Here is a 20,514-nt window from a genome sequence, read left to right on the forward strand (position 1 = left end):
GTTACTAATGTTAAGATGAACTTTTCATTTCTGAGTTGCTTTAAGTAGGCAGAGGTGTTCAGGTGGCTTTCTTGTATCTCTTGGGGATCCAGCTCCAACGACTAAATCAGGCTTTGGTGGGGAATCTTAGACATTGAAGGCATATGAAGCCAATGGGTGAACTGGTTGTCCTCTAAGAATTTACCTATGATCAAAGATCTATAATCCGTACATAATACATGCACAGACTACATTGGGAAACCCTGGTTAGCATTATGGGAATACAGAAGGCTCTGCAACTGCTGCTGTAGTGTAACAGCACAAACCATTTTGTAATAGCGCTTTTCATTGCTGTTTATAAATAACAGGACAAGGGGACACCATCACCTTATTTCCTGTATGGTGTGTGTAATATTATAAAATGGTAGGCTTTAAGTGTTGCAAGATAAGACCACTTTAAATATTTGTTTTTGGTCAGCTATTATTTTAGGCACAAGCAATGGCATTAGTGATGCCCTTGACTTAAGCACATTGTGGCTTCTGGGATTTGTCGATCTTGCCCTGCTGTGGGAACAGATAAGGAAAGACACCTTATATCAGGGTGCAAGCTTAGACACCTTGCTTATATGGTCATTCCTGGGAGGCCCAGCCAGACACAGCAAGGCAGGAATGTTGATAAACAGTGCCTAGCCAGAGCTGTTGACCTTTCACATGTGCAGATGTCCTTTGCCAAAAGTTTGCACTCCATTAGGACATGCAAAGCCCGGAGGTTCTAATGAGTAAGTCATTCCAGCAATTTCCCAAATGAATAAACAAGCAAGGGCTCTGGGGTTTACTTAAGCAAATGATTTTGTACGCAAATGTGAAGCTACCTTCGGGCTTTAACAATTAAGTCACCAACTCATGGAACATGCCTAACAATCGTTCTGATCAAAGACCTTGGAAAACATATGTTTAAATCTGGTGCATGTGCAGGACCGTGCATAGCGATTTGGTAAGAGAAGCATTTAGCAGATATCATTGGCAACTGCTTCTAATAATGGTTAGCTGGGAACCATCCTGACCCGTTGCTCCGATAATCTTGGGATGGGCAACATTGTTGGTCTACCGACGTCTACCAGAATTAATAATGGAAATTACTTATCCAGCCATAAATGAAAGACTCATTGCCTGATGTTTGTTGGCACCTTATGGGCCATTTCAGCCCCGCAGTGAGATGCAGTGTTCTGCTGCAGGCTCAACTGCAGTGCCAGCCTTGGTGCAATGTGCTGCAGCTGTGTGCCCAGGAGTGGCTAACGGCATGGTTTTGCACCATAAGTGTGATCACCAAATCTGGTCACACTTATTATTTTATTTTATCCTTGTCATTGGCGCTTACTAGGAAATACTAGGAAACATATCATAGTGAATTACTGATTACCCACCTAAATATTTTTATAAGTCCCAATCAAACATTAATTTAAATGACCTAAATACAGATGCAGTAAAACAAAAGCCTTACCAATAGTTTTCTTTACCAGGCAGCCACAGCTTGAATGGAAAAGCCTTTCTCTTTCCAGGGTCCTGCTGTTGAGAGGGACGCTTCCTTTCTTTTTGGAAGCAGTAATGTCTCTTTAGAGGTCCAACATGTCCCCTGCTGAGTTACTGCCATGGTTGTACAATCAGCAGGAAGCATGGAATTTGTCAATTGGAGACCCATAGGTCTAACTTACCATGGAGGAATGTCAGACCTGCAAAGAGGTACTAATTCCATAAAGAGGGGGTATAGGGTCCTTCTCTGCAGCAAGGTAAAGCTGCTTTCTTTACAAAAGTTTCACGTATCTGGAATCTGATTTAAACTAAACTTTCCATTGGGCATATATACCAAAAATGATATAAAATAAATTAATGGGCATCTGCGTAAGATCCAAAGATCCTTTACCTTAGCTATATTACATTCATTTATTTAGCATTTGTTAATATGACCGTAGCTGTTAATGATTGTCTCCCAGGAGCATGGTGCAGGCTGGCAGGTTACTATGGTAACCGCATGGAGGAAAGAAGAATGTCTGCAACTCTCACTTTACACTGCATGTATTTAGGAAATGTGAAAACAGTTGGCACCAAGTGGGAATTGCTAGATAAAATACTAAAAACATTTTGTTGGCTCTGAAATCAGACGCTTGCCTTTTTCCACCTTTGTGCTAAAACTTTTATATCAATTCTCTACACAGCAGAGCACATAGCTTGCAACCATATGGCGGACAGGGCAATGTCACCTGCTGGGTCAGTCTGACCATACCAGCAAGTAACTGTATGCATACAACACAAAACTACTAATTACAACATTTGGCAGAAAAGACCAAAATGTTCTATGTACAGTCTTGGCATGCAGTATTTATGTGCACTTTGTTTCTTGTATAACAGTTGTTTCCAAGAGGAAGGGCCAGTGACCAGAGAGGGTTACAACTCCCGAATTCATCTCCCTGCACTATAGGCTGTTTAAACCATGTACACAAAATTAAAGCAAAGATAAAAATTGTGATTATCATCCCAGACTAAAATTGATTGTACAGCAGCAACATTGTTTAGTATTAGCTATGATGGATCACAAAAAGACCAAGCAAGGATGACTGCTATAATATAATATGGAGGAGGATGCAGCAGGGTGCCTCCCGCTCATCCTCCCCTCTCCAATGAACAGGACAATGTTGTATGTACAGCAATTGTTCATTCTTACTGGAAATATACAATAAATTTAACATCTGTACGCAGCTTAAGATAATTGATGTACCCAGATAATTGAGAGCCTTTAAATCATCGTCTTATTTTGTTGCCTGGCTCTAACCGGTACCTTCATAATGTTCTTTTTTTCAGTGGTGTGAACATGTATGCCATGCTGACGGGCACACTGCCATTCACGGTGGAACCATTTAGCCTGAGAGCTTTGTATCAGAAAATGGTGGAGAAATCCATGAATCCGCTACCTTCCCACCTCTCCCCCGGTAAGTAGCTCCATATTTTAGAAACTGTTCACCGGCAGACACGTGTCACTGCAGCAATTGCCTTGCCAGCCCAATCTAAAAGCGCTTTCTATATAGTCATTATTGCTGCATGTGCTGGTTTGTAAAAGGAAATTATGCTCTGTGATTTTTCTGCTTTGTCAGAAAATGCATGCAAAGTGCCGGGATATTTTGTTGACTGAGCTCTTGGATTATGGCAGATAGGTTGAGTCACATTTATTGTAAGCTGTATCAAGCAAGGCACTTACACCTTTAGTTTCCTGCTGGGTTTTGTATTGTTAACAATGTGTGTATTTTTATTGTACACCTTATTGTAAAGAGCCAGAGAAGAGAATGAAGTTAGAGAAATATATGGAAATTATTGGAAGTACAATATGTTGGCTGAATCTCATTTAAAATTATTATTTCCATCACCTGTTTGAGCAATTTGACTGAACCATAATATAATTTCACTGTTGTGAATTGGTAACAAACATTTCAATTAGGTTAAATTTGTATTATTCCTCTTCTTACAAATTGTCATCTGAACAGTAGGATGTAGAGCTTCCAATTAGGACACTTGTTGAGAGGAGAGAGGATTTGCTTTAAATTTAGACAGATTTCCGATTGCTTTCTGTTGTGTTTGTAGGACACAAAGGGAAGGAAAATACCTTAGTGGGATGGTTTCATGATTTCCAGGATCTGTTCCTTGGCTGTTCCACCTTTATAGGCTTCTGTGGATAAGAGGAATGGAAGCTAATCTGCCTCCCAGTGCCATAAAAGCTTATTGTGCAGAACTACAAAGTCCCAGACAATAGATAAAGAAGCTGGCTAAAGACTTTATGTACACACGTGCAATAATTGTTGTTGGAAAGGATCTTTCACGATCCTTTCCAACGAGTAACGACTGCATGAACGAGCGCTGTACATACAGCACCGTTCTGCTCTATGGGGGGGCTTGGCGACGGAGCGCTCTCTTCTCTTCTCTTCACTTCCATTACGATGGTTGGTTGGTCATTGTTTGTGGATCTGGCAGGATGGTCGTTCGGACAATGAGCCTGTCCACATGCAACATTCTTGTACGATATAAGCCCTGAGACGATTATCGAACGAGAACCATTGCACATGTGTACCTAGCCTTAAGCAATAACGTCAACTTCAATACTTCCAGACCACTGAAACAGTTTTCCTTTTTATGAAGACCCCTCTAAATGTTTGCTGCAGAATTAAAATTTATTTGAAGAGGCTTCTGTGCGTGGATAATATATGGAACCTAAAAATATACAGTGCGTCAGTAATAAGAGGAAAAGACCACATGCAGTTAATTTCATTCTTTGTTCATTTCATTCTTCTTCAGCTGCCGTCAGTTTTCTGCGCTCACTGCTGGAACCAGATCCACTGAAGAGACCCAATATCCAACAAGCACTGGGAAACCGTTGGCTTAGTGACAACTATTACGGCAAGCCCCTGCATACACATACTTACCCAAACAGGTATGTTCAACAACACCTTCTGTACTGCCAAAACAGCCTGTTAGTGTTATTGTGGAATTGTACTATTGTTATTTTCATAATGTAGTATCTTGCACAATAATAACACCTCTGTTAGAACAAATTGTGTGGACACAAGATTTTGATTTAGATACAGAAACATTATCTGTCTGTATCATATGCAAATATTTACATAGTCCAATCAGTAGTGTCTGCCTTGGAGATATCTAAAGCCTGTTTGGGTTCTGATGTAATGGTAGGGGTCTTTTTGGCATCTATCAAGATGTGACCTACATAATGACCTTCTTGAGGTGCCCTGTTGTACACAAGGATTGGACATGGACATGCAAATGTCTTATCAAGAAGAGGTTGGGTTGGTGGGCTATCAGGTCTTGCTATATTTGTTATCCAGACATCTGATGCAGTAGTCACAAGGAGAGATTCTAGTTATTAGTCATAAAGGAACTTACTAATATGCTGGAAAGCTTTATGCATTTATAATCACTTCCATTTATTATCCCATCCCAGGCAGGAATTTCACAAGTATTGTTCAGACTTGCTGGTTTTTATCAGATTGCAAAGAGCCAGCCTAATGCATTGAAGCTGTTCACATTGGGACATAAGTGGCTATAATCTGTTTATCTGATTGTTGACAGTCAAACAAGAAGACATTTGCCTTATCATCAATTAACACTGGTGACATATGATCATTTAAAAATAAGGCAGAAACTTCTGAGCACTGCCAATACTTGTCTATGCAGATCCCAAGTTCCTGCACAAATAAGAATCCTTAAAGATGTACCCTCAGAAAGGGGAGCAAGATGCAGCTTTCCCTAGCAGTGCAGGAAATAGGTTTGCTTGGGAGATATTAGTTTATTTTTTTATTTTTTATTAATGAGCCCAAAGTTTATTTAATGTCAAATCTATAATATAGGTATGTTAAGGTTTCTATATGCACTTTGATATAATATGCTCATCAGTGTTTTTTTACCTAGCCCCTTTTAGCTGGGCGGACGCCCAGCATTTTCAGTAACCACCCAGCTGTTTTTGGGTGGTTACTAAAAAGTTCCGTCATGATACGGGGACTTCCACCCGCCTACAATTTCTTCCCACCCATCTTTAAAAAAAATTTCTGGGTTAAACACTGCACATAAGGGTCATTGCATACTATATACAGAGTTAATGTGGTTAAATTATTCAATTTATTAAATATCTTTAGAATAGTTGGAATAAACAAATAAAAAAATGCCACCAAAATTTAGACAATGGTGACAATAGGGTGCAAATTTTGCCTATTTAAATTACACTACAGCTTACCCTTTCATGACTTTAACGCACTCAGACTGAAAAACGCATGCTATTTGGATTCCAGCCATTGAAATGCTGGTACTCATTTTCATTTTCTGCAGATGTGAAGATTAAAGTTCCCAGACATTTCGAAGCCTAAATATTCATTTTTATTAGACATGAAAAATAAACACATCCTCCCGCCCAGCCCTGCCCTACTGTAATACAGTCTGTCATCACCATGTGCGATTCTCCTATTTACATATAAACAAAGGTGTAAGAATTCACAGCTGGAAGAGCTCATCAGTCAGTCAAAGATTATTTATTTAATGTGTAATAGGAAGGCTGTTTTGACAGGGAAATCCAGAGAAGGTCTAGCACCTTCTATAATTGCATAATTATATTTGCAATGGTCCATTGTGCATTTAAAGCTGAGGACAACCACTGTCTGTAGGGCAGCACCCAACAGCTGTGAGCAAGTATTTCCAAAGAACAAAGTTATCAAGCAAGTGGAAAACTTTGCCTGATGGGTATTAATATACCTACTGTCCCAGCCCTGCTCTATAACCTTATTTTACCCTTAACAAAATAATCACTCGTAAGACTGCTTGATTTTCCAGTCAAAATTGTATGTTTAAGTCAATACACCAGACAGGAATACAAAACACAATATAGTGCAAATCTGCAATCATTAATAAATCTATTGCAGTGCATGTACATGAATCTGACTTAGTATGTGCATCTAAGCAGTCTACTGTACAGCAGAGCACAGAGGTAAGGTGTGAAAAGCAACAATAATGAACAAATAAGTTGCAGTTTAAGGAATATATTGATAGAAAGTGAGAGCAAATGAGATGGCAGACTTTTTCCATATCCTCCAAAAAAATAAGGGCATATTCTTATCATTTCAAGTTAGACGCTAACCCAGGGGACACCACAAGGCTTCTGGATCATAATGGATCATGCATGCATCCCCGACCATTCTATAATGCTAATTCCCAGTTTAAGATTTTTGCAGAACAACTAAATGTAAATATTATAGCTCAGGAGAGTTGAATCAGAAGACCCATCCAAGAAATGTGCCTGCTAAACCCAACTGATCCTCTGCAGAATTTTTAAGAAGGACATCCATACACTCCTGTGAAATATCATAGTGTACTTGTCCCATGAAGAGATAGTATAGAATATCAAGTGTATATTACAGGGTGGATGGGAATCTGTATTCAGGAGAACATTACCATGATGAGATCAACAGGTCAGGGGCAAGGAGGAGAATGCCTTTAGGGTAGTAATTAAACATCATACAAGAGAATGAATTATTGACACTCCTCTCTTTTGTTTAAAATGAGCCCTTGTTACAAAACCTAAAATGCAGCTCTAACCAAACAGGTACAAAAATGTTGGTAGTTAAAGGTACAAAGGATCAGATAATAATAGAGGGGGTTGTGAAGAAAAGAGGGACAGGGGAAATTGAATTGAAAAGAGGGCTATTTGGGAGCAATTGCTTTTCTTAAGATTTAAGCTGAATTCTGGGTAGGTATAATACATAAATTAAGGCATGTTTGCTTTCAATTTATCTTAGTATCTTTTGGTATCTGCATCTTTCAATCCAAATGCTCAGGGTCTAAAGGGAGTAAAAGTAGCCAGTCTGTTCTGCTGGTGAGCTCATGTGGGAAGAGAAACCAAAGTTTTACCCCTTATGTTGTCCCGATGAGGATGTTTCATTGTGTCCTCTCACATTCTGCTTCATCTCCACCTGAAGAAGTGAAAGGGAGCTCACTATCCACTCCCTATCCTTAATCTCATTTTCTAAGATTTAAAGATTTGCTACTCTACCCCCTCCCTTAAAAACAATTTGGGCCTAATAAAGCAAAATATGGTCTCCTATCCTCCCAGAAAGGACTATGCTCTGTAAATCTAAGAGCTGCATAGATGGAAATGCAAATCCTGGGCAGGCGACGAAAGGCCTACATATGTATTTTAATGTGTTGTTTTCTGTAACTTACTTTTGTAGAACACTGCAGAATAAGTTTAATTTTTAGAAAGAAATAAAATTAGTAATTTCTAATTCTTTTCTGTTCAGAATTCACCTGGAAGATTTGAGCCAAAGTGTGATTCGTCACATGTCGGAGAAGCTTGGTTACAAGCACAGCGATGTCATCAATGTCATTCTGTCCAATCGGGCTTGTCACACCCTCGCCGTCTACTTCTTGCTGAACAGAAAGTTGGAACACTATCTAATCGCCATGAGGGTAGGTTTACCTTCATAAATATTATCTGTGCCATTTCTGCTGTCCTAAGGATGCAACAAGCTTGTGTTCGGGGATGGTTGGGGTCCATTGAAGGATAGGGATGGAGGATTTAGCGAGGATTACTTGGAAGCAATGATTATCACAATCAGAATGCTCTGTTATCTGCTTTTACTGCAAAATGTGCTGCACTCTGTAATTAACATCTGTTTCCTTTCATGCCAGAAACCTGACATTAATGACAATGTGTGCCACAAGAACCAGATGCATCCATTAGACAAATATAAGGCAAACAAGAACTCCTACGAGGTGAGCGTCCAACCATCACAATTTTCTGTTCCCTACCAAAAAGTCAGCTGGGTATCAGTGGAATTAGGTGTATGTTTGGTCAAAAAAGGGAAATACATTCAGTACATCTCTGCAATACATGAAAATGTTTCCATGATTTTTCTCTATTTAAATACTGCAAGTAAAGAAAAATACCTGTTTATCTGAGGAAATCCAATATGTTCACGTGTTGCTTGAAACATTAGGTGCAAAGATCTGTATTTTTGGCTCTGGAATATGGAGATGCATGAGAGAAAGAATGTAAAGTGGACATAGACTCTTCTTTATTTACCACCTCTTCAATGTTGAAATGTCCACAAGTTTCCTCATTGCAGCTGACATCTTTGCCTGGCTTCTTCCAGGTTTAGCAACTTCAATTATTTCCAGTACTTAGTAAATGTATCCCAGCACTGTACACAAACCTTTAAATTTGTGGCTTAATGTACAACGACATGGATTTGACCTCCATTCTTCTGGAAAGTCTTTCCAAAGGACTTTGGCGTTGGTCTATAAAAAATTTGGCTTATTCAGCCAAAAGAGCATTTGAGAGATTAGGTACCGTTGGTCAGCCATCCAGTGTATCCCAGTAAGGTGCTCAGTAGGGTTTAAGTGCAGAGCAGTTCCTTTACACCAAACTCCTCCACACTGTTATGGTTGACCAAAAATGGACCTTGCCATTTTCTAGATCAAGGGTCCTCAACCCAGTTTTCAAGGGCCAAGATCCACAAACATTTAGGTATTTCTCTAATAGGTTGCAGTAAAAGTCATAAATGGTTTTCTTTATGTACACCCATATGCAGGCTGTATGTATCAGAACCTGGGTTGGGGTTGCCTTTGCCTTACACTGCTAACACATGAAAGCAATAATTTGGAGGGCAGTTCACATACTCCTGGCCATACTCCTGGCCATAAAGTGTTATCAAGCTAGAGTTCACTTTACAAATGGTACCAGAATAAGCTTCCATTCATGCAGTCCTATCATCTCCATGACAGTTAAAGGGTTAAACAGCTCAAAGTCTAAATAAAATATTCTGAAGCTGACTTTCAGACTGGGCGGCCTGTTGCTACTTATCCGGCCTGTTTTCGACAATACATTCAGACAAAATAGATCAAAGCAGAGGGAAAGCAGTTCTCATAAACATCACTGAAAAGTAAAAACAGAACATTGCAGAAAGCTAGCAGGATGTGAGTGTTCCATTCATTGTGTTCCTTGGCCTGCCACAGATAAGGAAGCCTCTTTGTTGATGTCTAATGTTACAAGCCCGGTTATTTAGGGAGAACAGAACCCCGACAAGATCTGGTTCAGTGGTTTCTCTGCTGGCTCAGGATGTAATACAATAGGCAAGTGATGAAATGTGGTTAAGGCTTGGCAGATGGAGCGCGTGTCAACGATGGTCAGGGGTGAAGCTTCCTGTTCAGTGAAAAGCCAAGAGATAATCGGAAACCCCTCCTAAGGTTCAACTTTCTAAAGGAATGAAAGCGTAGGCTGTAGCTGGAACATGTGATACAAGGAAATGCTGCACCCCCTTCTCCAAAATCTGCACTGACATCACCTCTGTACACAAGGGAGTCTTAACATACCACAGTGTAACCAGTGCATTCATTCATTGCACCTCTTCAGAAAAACACATCATTCCAAAATATACATTTTTAGCTTCAAACTTTTAATTGAAGAATCTGAATATAATAGTTTAGGGATGGTTGCCAAGCAAGAAACAAAAATATACATACTAGAAATATAAAATGTTGCTATACAGAAGAATCTAAGTGTGTGGACCTGCGGTTAAAGCTCCTCTAATATTTATTTATAAAATTCTAATTAATATGTATCTCAGCGCAGTACAAGGTTTGCAGATGACAAGCCTGCATGAAAGCCAAAAAATACAGGATGATAGATCTAAGTCTATCTTAATGTAGAAAAACTCTAGTGTTATGGAATATCTGAACCAAAATTCACAATAATTAAATGTTAAGGACAAGAAAACTCAAACTTCTCCTAAGGGTATCAGGATAGAAAGGTGGAACCTGGTTTGAGCAACTGAGCTCTGTAAACAAGAGGCCTTTTTAAACAAAGATGACAAAGAAAATTATTTTTATTATTATTATTTTGTAAAAAACTGTTTTTTATAGCACCAACATATTTCGCAGCGCTGTACAAAAGCGAACAAACATTAAATGCCAGATGCTGGCTCAAAATGGAATGTTACTATAATTTATATTTACACCCTCAACACTAAAAAATAATTTAAAGCAATATATAAAATGCAATATATTTTTTTTAACTGTGCAACAAAAGTGGCATAATATACTATAAAAACAAGGAAATATTTAACAAAACCTCACATGTAATGCTACATTGTAGAGTAATAAAAGAGTTTCTACTTTTCAAAAAAGAAAACTATTCATGACAAACTAATCACAAGACAAAAACTAGTCACATACTGAAGTTGACAAGACCCTGAGACTTTGGTATGTAGATTAGCATCCAGTCACACACATGTTACCAGATTGGTATGTTAGGATTTGGCTTGAGCAACTCACAAATACTTGTTAAATACAGGGCAGGTTTGATTTGAAATCCTAACACCTCTGTTTTTTCCTGAGCTTTGAACTTCAATCGCCATTGTTTAGATGAAAGGATCAATCTATGCACAACTGAGTTTTCAGTTTTTGCTAGATACTTATAACTTAAACCACATAAAGACTTGATGAGGAATAGTGAGAATATGTCTTATGAACTCTTACACAAGGTTTTGCTACTGTTGCATCCTTTCCTGGGCCATTCTGATTAAATCAGTGTGTGGACAGCAAATGCAAATGCTAGATACAACACAATCTATAGCATTACTTGCTATATCATCCAGAGTGCTGAGCAATTTAATTCACTTGACTTGGAAAAATTAAGGGAAAATGAAAAATTAGGAATATTAGGAAGTTCTATGATTAGTTTAGACAACAAGAAAGTATTATTTTGGCACTTTACTGTATCAGAATTCATGAGTATAATTTAGTACTCTGCAGTCTTTGCAAAAAAAAGACAATTATAAAATCATTTATGATGACTAAAGCTTTTGTAATTGATTATTTGGTCTGACAGCAAACTGTGCTCTGTTTTTTAGGAACGAAAGTCTAAAGACCTTGAAAAGCGAGGGGAACAGCGTTCTGTCCAGAAGAAAATAGAAAAATGCTCTCCATCCCACAGGCAACCTCCATGTCCAATCACACAGAACCACAACGGGAAACCTCCCCTCAAGGAACGAAAATCCTCCAAGTCTGAACGAGGTAAAGGTTACTGCCAATGGTCCTGGAGTCCTTACCCAACATAGGATGTCACAAGTAGATATAACATTTCTGCCTTTATAGTCATGCGTCAGTGAGAAGAGTAAAAACACATAGTTGTATACGAGTCGCTATGCCCATTGTGCCCAGGCTCCATTTCTTTGATAAAAGTCCAGGACATGCAAAAAGGAAGGGTGCTGTGCTAATGATTTACCATTTCTGGACTAAACAACATTTCTAGGAAGTTTTAAGCTGCGTTATATCATAAGATGTATGTACGTGGCTAATGCTTGAAGTTTACGAATTCCTTGAGATTCTACCACCAAGGTTACATGTTTTATGCAAATCCCCTCTAATTTTCCAATGCTTATTCCCAACCTAACATTTGCATTCAAGTTTTTTTTGGTGGGCAACCCATACTTTATTCATGGTAGGTCAAGTTTGGCTCACACTTTTTGCTGCTTTCACTGTAATACTGTGTAAATTTAAAACCCAACAACCCAGCAGAACTTTTTTTAACTATATCAGTCCTTTGATACAATTAAACACAAGGTGATTGTAGTTGTATAAGTGCATTTGTAAAAAACTGTGATACCTTTTTATCTGCACCAACAGTTAACTTTTTTACGTCAAGCTTTTGAGGGATCTACTGATTGGCCTGGAAGATTGGATTAGATCTCTTGAAAGCTTGAAATACTGTATGTAATACAGTACTCAATTGTCTTATCTCAACAAAACCACAATAAAAATCAATACCAAGTGGAGACTTCATGTTGACATTTGTTTTCCTATTGCAGAATCCATTGGAGGGTTAAGCCCATTCCATGAAGTCAGGTTTAACAAAACTGGATGTGTCACTTCCTGCTCTTTGGAATATCTGGAAATGCAAAGCCCGGATCCAAGAACACCAAAAATGATGAGACGCCAAGACTCTCACTCCCAAGAGACTGTAAATATGAATATGAGTGGCCGCATGAGAGAACCCCATCTCAATGTTGTACGTTCATTTGAGTCTGTGAACAGAGAAGACCAAATAGAGTCATTATCTCCATCCCACCAGTACCGAGTGATCGGCTCACCAGTCTTTTCTCCACGTCATTCCAGTGAAAGAACTCTGTCCCCAATCTTTCAGTTTGACAGCAACACTCCAGTAAAGGCCCATTCCACGCTGTCCTCCTTCACCTATGAGGACAAGAGCAGCCCATCAAGTTCTGAGTCCATGTCTCCCACTTCCCCCCACTCCCCTTCTTGTAATAACAATGGAAACTTGGGTAGCCCAAACTGTGTCAGAAGCCGGGGCCGGTTTCCTATGATGGGCATTGGACAGATGTTGAGAAAGAGGAGTCAAGTTACCTCTCCAAAACCTGAAAACGCCCTGGAATCTCGAATGCCACCTTTGCACCAAATGAGCCCTGGATATGCCAGTTTCAACTCCAGTGACATGAATGGTTTCTGCTGATAGACATCCTAAAAAGACTCTACTTTTGCTCCACCCGTGAGGAATTCACCATTAGACAGAGAGAGAAGAATGTTGCTATTCTTGTAAATGTGAATTTTGTAAGATTACAGATTGTATCCATAAAGCTTGATTTTGTTCTACTTTGTTCTTCATTGATTACCAATGTCACTCCCTTAACTTGCACTTCTATGGTATTGATGTTGTAGAGTCTCCAACTTTCACCTGTCTGGTACAGTGTAATGAAATTTTACAAGGCAACCTTTCCTCAAAGACTACAAAACTGTGTTTCTGTACATGTATTATGTACGCAAGTGCTACAAACTGCTGTAACTAACTTTATTGAAGTAAACAGGGCTGTGGTGAAGTTACCTACCAGGATACCTACCTGTGTTTCTGACAGGTTGCACTCCTGCACTGACCTTGATGCACTTGACTCTGTTGAAATAACTTCAAAACTGGAAAACTTGTGCTGGAAACAGCCATTACAAACACAAGGACGCAATCTTATCACAACTCGTTGAAGAGTAACAGTGTTTATATTTCATAATGCGTTATCATTCCATTCATTGTTTCCTCTTGGAAATGTTCCTGTATGGTGTATGGTGTTCACAGGACAGGCACATGAAAGACATAGTGACGTGTTTCAAGAAATGAGATTTATTTACTGAAGGGTTTTTCCTATAACCCCGCCACCATTTCCTGTTCATGTTCTTAATGCTTCTGTCTCTTGGCACATATGTCAGGATACAGCACTGCCAGCTGTTGTAGCATTCAGAGCAGCTTGTGTTATGAACACTAAAAGTGTAGGTCGGTATTTTACTACTAGTAGTTCTTTCTTGGTGTTTTTTTGTATACAGTATGGACTGGACATACCAGTTTCCAAACCCTACCTTATTAGGTTCATCTCAGCTAAAAAGCTCGCCTGATATGTGTACAAATGGAAAGTCGCCATTTTGGCACTGCCTAAAGCTGAACTCCTGAGAGCCCTAAAAGCAATATTTAATATATATATCACTAAAATTATATTAAAAGTCAGTATAAGTACTCGAGTGGTATCGCTCTCTAGTAATCCCATGCACAGCAAGCTCAGACTAAGAAAGGCTAGGAGCCAACAGATGTGCTGCAGTGCCAACAACATAGATATTAATTGGAAGTAAAGAACAAAATCTTTATCAGACTCCAATCACATGCCACGGGCAGGTACATAACCAAGCTGCATTTCTTATCAACAGCAGAGCAAAATCAGGTCACAAAGCTGTTCCGCACAGTATGGTTGTGAAAATTTCCAGACTGGATAAAAAAATATAAATTTCTTTGCGCTGGTAAAATATATCTCATCTTTATACTTCAGCTGTGTTTTCAGTTGTTTGACTGGAGTTCAGCTTTAAGTGGTGGTTGGAAGCCAAAACCACTTGGTGACCTTTTAAATTTAAACAAAGTCTGAGATAAGTGAATGGTAAAAATGACCAAAGTAAATTAGCCTTATCTCCCTGGAATTTTGCAATTTATGAAACAAAACATGAATCTAGACTCAACATTCTTGAATTGATCGCAAGTTGCAAACCCCAGAATGATCAAAGTACCAAGGCTTTGATGTACAATAGTATTTCCATAATGTTCTGTTTACGGTTGTTCAACCCAGTGACAATGAATAGATAGGTATGTGTTTGTATACTTTTCTTGTGTTCAGCTACAGACATCACTGCTACAATTTTACAAGATAAAAGGCATCATAACAGGTGTTTAGATTTCTTTAGAAAAATGCCTTTTAGCCTGTTTTCAATAATAAGCTAACTTCATGGAATCTCTGCACAGTATAGCTTCAAAGTAACTTCAAAAATCAATGAATAGTATAGCCGCTTCTCCTTTTTGTTCTCATATAGAGTGTCCTAGTGCATAATGTCTTAGCATTGTCAGAAAACTTTAATTTGACTGTCTATTTTTGCACTGTTTAAGCAGCTGTTAAAGTATACTCTCAATGTTGCTAAAGCCCACTATGCACTAGTTGATGGGTACACAACTAGGTAAACGAACAATATCTCTGATTGTTTACTTGAAATACCACTGTATACCCTTGGACCAGAAAATGCAAAGTTTGTTTGTTTCAGCCAGGAGAACTCACAACCAATGGGGCCACTCCAGTTTCCAGATGTTTACTTAAATGCTATTTAAGTGCATTTAAACCATTCCCATAATATATGCAGTTGACGACTTCCAGTTTACATGCATACCATTGTTGTAGATCGGCTTCCTGATAGTAACAGATCTGGAACAGGCCTGAGCCATGTAGGTCATGTAGTCCCCACCAGTTGTGTATATAACAGAGAAAGTTGTCACCCTTTAACAGGTCCTCGAACAAAGGCCAGTTAGGCTGGACCACCAGCCATTCTTTTGAAAAAAGCTGCAGATTTGAAAGGATCAAGAACAACTTTTGAAATTATTTTTATGATGATTGTAATACAACTTATGTGAGATTTAATAATTGGTGTTTGATCCACATTATTTAAAACATTCCTACTAATGAGCAGTTTAAATAGACGTGTTCTATCTATACTCAAATACATCAATTCAGAAGCTATTTTGGTCATTAGGACAAGCAAGCTCTGCTGCCTGGTTTTTCACTGCTTCTTAATGATTTTCAATCTCAGTGCAATTCCCTGGGTCATGTCTAGGAATACTTAGTCTCAATCATGATGTATCAAAGCTTGGTCAAGCTGCTACTCATGAGATATCCATGGAAGTGATTGGACTAAGGTATTTGGCTGACCTGTTTGAATACTGGGGTATTTCTCTTGCTCTCCGAAGAAGTGGTTTGGGTAAGCTACAAAACATCATCAAGTACAGTTGACTATGACTATTGACTGATAAAAGAGAACCTTCACATGGTCACGGTTGACTTGACTAATGGGCAATAGACCTATTAATAGAGCTTATCTCTGTAATCATTAAGCAGAGCTATCAATCACATTTCCCTGGTGCAGAGATTGGCAATTGTGTATACTATACAGCAATCAAACTATGGATTGAACAGTAAGCAATTCAAGTTTGAAAGTCGCATCATGACATCATTTCAGGGTAACATTTTTATATGGCTAGAGACATCTATGTAATTCACACTATAGTTTATTTGTAAGCAGATGTTTTTATGGCTTTTGTAATACTCCTTCAAAGTATATCCAAACCCACAACAGAAATTTTGCTGTCTTCCAGTCCTTAGACGTGTTCTATTTCAGGCTAGGAAACTTTCAGCCAAGTTATCCTGCTAGAAATGCAAAAGGAAAGCAGATACAATCTTACCTTGCACTACAATTCCTAATAATTCATCATGTAATAGTAATACATAGGGGCAGACAGATTTGGGTGATAACCATTGCTGCCTCTATGGACACAGTAAGGAAGTGAGTGTAGCTACCCAAAGACAAAAGTGTGTTATTTTCAGGATTACTGAAAATAAAAACAAACTAATAAAACAGTGACATTTAAGCACTGGTAAAGTACAATATATTACAATTTTGTTTTAGGTTTGGATACATTGTAACACATCTCCACAAATGTTATGTTTTTAGAATAAATACAGGCTGCTTGCAAAGACTTCCTATGTGCGACTCACCACCCTTTAAAAAGGGGGTCTGTGAAATTCAGCTAAAATGCCTGCTGTTAATAACACCCTGTGTGAGAAGGTTTTTTGTAGACTGGAAGAAAAACCTGGCAAAGTCTTTAGCAGATCAGATCTGTCAGCTGCAAGCTATACTGCTGCTAATGAATCCTTGTTCTCACTCTGAACCAAAGAATGTTTTCTGAAGATGTCAGTGATTTGGGCAGAAATATGGGAACATATTACATGAATATGTAATTAGCGCTTATTGTTAGAAGATGTAGCAGAAGAAAATGTTCCTGGTGTTTTTCCTTGCCACATGTAACATAAACCATCAAAGGCTGTTCATTTCCTTGTAACATGGATGGTGTTTAAGTCACTGTATATTTTATTTAATTCACAAATGTTCTGGATTTGTTTTTTTTGGACTGTAACTGAAACATTTTCATAAATCTGCAATTTGTTTAACCATTTTGTCTTGTTGCGTTCATAAAAATGAGACTTCAGTGGACCTTATGGATTTTTGCATATGTGTAGCCTTATGGCAACCTATAACGTTGCATATAATATAGGTCAATGATATATATATGTATATATATTTATATATATATCTATATATATATATATTTATATATATATATATATATACATACTGTATAAATAAATATATACATACCTATACTAATATAGGTATATAATACCAGGAATCAATCAATACTATTGACCTCTGTTATCATCCTGGATCCATGTCTGGGCTACTTTCCATGCTGGGATGTTGGAATCTCAGCCTAAACCCAGGAGCTCATTCTTTAAAAAATACATAATTTCTATCATAGCTACCTCTTGCATAAGCCTTTTTCTGGCCATGGCAAAAAATCCATATCAGACATTAAATTATTATTGCCAGCAGACCATGATAGCACTATGTTTTTATTCCTTTTTATATCCCTCTGTAAAGTAAGTAGATATGTTATGCTGTTTTGTACTTGTGCAGCAAGGGAATATGTTATACAAGCACTTTAAAAAATCATTGATACCCAAAAAGTAATAACAAACAGTATTATTACTGCTTTTATTTATAAAGTGCCAACATATTACACCGCACTGGACAATAAATAGGGCGTGCAGATGACAAACCTGCATAAATAACAAGTACAAACTTTAGGAGGAGAAGGGGGCCCTTCCCAGTTGAGCTTACAATCTAAGAGCTGAGAGAGCATAGTATTTAATAGATAGGGGAAATGAAAAGCTACCCAATTAGTAATGGTTAGAAAGATGATAGGAAGTGACAGTAATATGGGTGGGCAAGCTTGGAGCTTGCTTAAATTTGGTAAAGTTAGAAGGAAGTCTAATGGGAACAAGACAAGGAGTTCCTTAGACTATGGCAGCTTTGGCAAATACTTGGAGACATGTGGGAAGAGGTTATGAGTGAGGAAACATTAGTAAGTGATTGGAGGAGTGGGGAATTTGGCTAAGGGTGTTTTTATGTATAAAGTTTGGCTACGTACACATGTGCAATGGTTCTCATCTGATAATCGTCTAGAGGGCTGATATTGGACGAGAAACTGGCATGTGTACAGCACTCATTGTCCATCGTCCGAACGACTGCCCTGGTGGATCCACAGATCGTTCTCCCCCTCCCCTCTCTATAGAGAACAGTGCTGGATGTACAGTACTCGTTTATGCATCGTGCATTTGTTAGTCGTTGGAAAGGATCTTGAAACATCCTTTCCAACTACAATTATTGCACGTGTGTACATAGCCTAAGTAATGTAGATAGCACAGGAACAGTGAAGTGATATAGGGCAAAGCACAGTGGCCTGAATTTTAGATCTTGAAATAGAAGCCAGTATAGAGATTTGCAAAGAGGAGCAGCAGATAGTGAGAAGGACAGATATGTCAACAGCATTCATTGAGATTCATTCAGATTGTAGAGGCAGGAGTGTAGTATTAGAATACCAGATAAGGAGATGATGCATGTACCAGGAGTTTGGTGGTCCCTGGTTAATGAATGGAGCATATTTTGGAGATATTGTACAGGTAGGCATGACCTAGAGATGTACTGTCTGTGGGTAGTGAAGGACTGTGAAAGATGAAATCAAGACAATGTGCTAGTCGGGTAGAGGTTATAATAGCATTATTGAAAAGTAAAACGATGTAAGTGATATATTGAACTCAGTTATTGAAGCAGTAAATGTGACTTTCACTAAACATTGTCTAGGGGTAAATCAGTCACTCTCATTTGAAACACATGCACTTGTAAAGCCGCATACACAAGTGTATTTATTGTCTTGGAAAGGATCTTTCATGATCCTTTCCAACGACTAAGGACTGCACGATGCATGAACCAGTGTTGTACATACAGCACTATTCTTCTCTATGCAGAGGGAGAACAACAAAGTGGCACCCTGCTCTCCCCATTCCCTTGCATTAGGATCGTTCGTCGTTTATCGTCCATGGATCTGCCAGGACGGTAGTTCGGATGATGAACAACGGGTGCTGTACACATGCCAGATTCTCGTCCGGTATCGGCCCTGAGACAATTATTGAGCGAGTACCATTGGACGTGTGTACTTAGCTTAAGAATCACCTCCAGTTAGTGTTTGCCTAATGTCAGAGCCACAACTTCACAAATCTACCCCACTGTCTTAAATATACTTGTCTTTAAAGCTGCTGTCTGGGCTCCAAATAAACCTTACCAAACCGATCCCTGCCATTTTTTTAAAAAAGTCTAAGTGCCCTTTCAACTCACCTAAATTTATGATCACATTACAGTCATGATGGTCACATCAATATTTGCTCAGAGGTGAACTTTACCAAATGTTACTTCAATGCAACAAATAAAACAAAAAATATGAACATATATATCACACAAACCTCCGAAGCTTTCTAAGTCATAAAGTGTGTATAGTCCCAAGAACAAAACAGAATTTTACTACTACAGGTTACCAGTTTTCAGATGTGGTCGCTGCTTTGCCATCTTGGCAGCTTACTCTATATTTGGACCACAGACTAAATCCCAATTTTACCATTATAAAGGGAAAGGTGATTAGGATGTTTTCTTCATACTTCATTTGAGACACAAAAACTCCTGATCTGGGTTTAAGAAATACAAAGAACCCCTGACCCTGGCTCTATGATTTTCCAAACTCCACCCTTTGCGGAAAAGTATGTTTATGTATTATACTGATAGGTTCCCAAAGTGCAGAGTCTTTTCAATAAAAGAATGCAAATTTCACATTGGTTGCTATGGTAGCTAGTTTATTCTGTATATCTATTCCATCTGCTGTCTTATTAGAGAATTACATAGACAGTAAACTGCAGAAATACAAGCTTTTCATTTGGAATTTTCTATATTATGTCTATAGTAAAGGACATTCAGACTTTGGCAGTCTTTGAATCTCAATGGGGCTCCTAGATATAGTAATCAAATAAAGGACAATATGAAGTGGTCCATGGTTCAGAGAAGCAGAAGATGGAGAGCATGTGCACAAACTCCAGGATTTATACAGACAGACAGTAACTGTAGTGTATTGGATCTGTACAAACAAGGACACTGGAGTTAAAGTCCAGGATACATGCAGACCATTAGGGGTAAATTCCCAGGTCTAGACAAGTAGGGATCAGAGTGTACCTATGAAACCCATGCAGACAGGTAGGGCCTGAAATGCAGGTCCAGTATCCATGCAGAGAAATCGGTAGTAAAGCTCAGGGCCAGGGTCCATGCAGACAAGCAGCAACTGGAGTGCAAGTCCCACATCTATGCAAAAAGGTGGGGACTTGAGTGCTGTCCGGTTTTATGGTTAGCATTTGCCTAGCCCCTCACCTTCTCCAGAGCCCCAGAATGGCAGGTAATTGGAATGTTATA

At 38.7% G+C, this 20,514-nt stretch overlaps 1 protein-coding gene across 1 annotated transcript in view; it reads left to right on the forward strand.

Annotated features, from left to right (window-relative positions):
- Positions 1-17,114, forward strand: part of HUNK (hormonally up-regulated Neu-associated kinase) — a 73,224-nt gene extending 56,110 nt beyond the window's left edge. The window contains exons 6-11 of the mRNA XM_072398155.1: positions 2,836-2,963; positions 4,318-4,453; positions 7,821-7,989; positions 8,212-8,295; positions 11,433-11,595; positions 12,390-17,114. Coding sequence (XP_072254256.1) covers positions 2,836-2,963; positions 4,318-4,453; positions 7,821-7,989; positions 8,212-8,295; positions 11,433-11,595; positions 12,390-13,051 — 1,342 coding nt within the window. The 3' untranslated portion in view covers positions 13,052-17,114. The remainder of the gene's footprint in view (positions 1-2,835; positions 2,964-4,317; positions 4,454-7,820; positions 7,990-8,211; positions 8,296-11,432; positions 11,596-12,389) is intronic.
- The last annotated feature ends 3,400 nt before the right edge of the window (positions 17,115-20,514 follow it).

This window comes from Pyxicephalus adspersus, chromosome 1, assembly GCF_032062135.1.
Source record: "Pyxicephalus adspersus chromosome 1, UCB_Pads_2.0, whole genome shotgun sequence".
NCBI classification, from domain to species: Eukaryota; Metazoa; Chordata; class Amphibia; order Anura; family Pyxicephalidae; genus Pyxicephalus; species Pyxicephalus adspersus.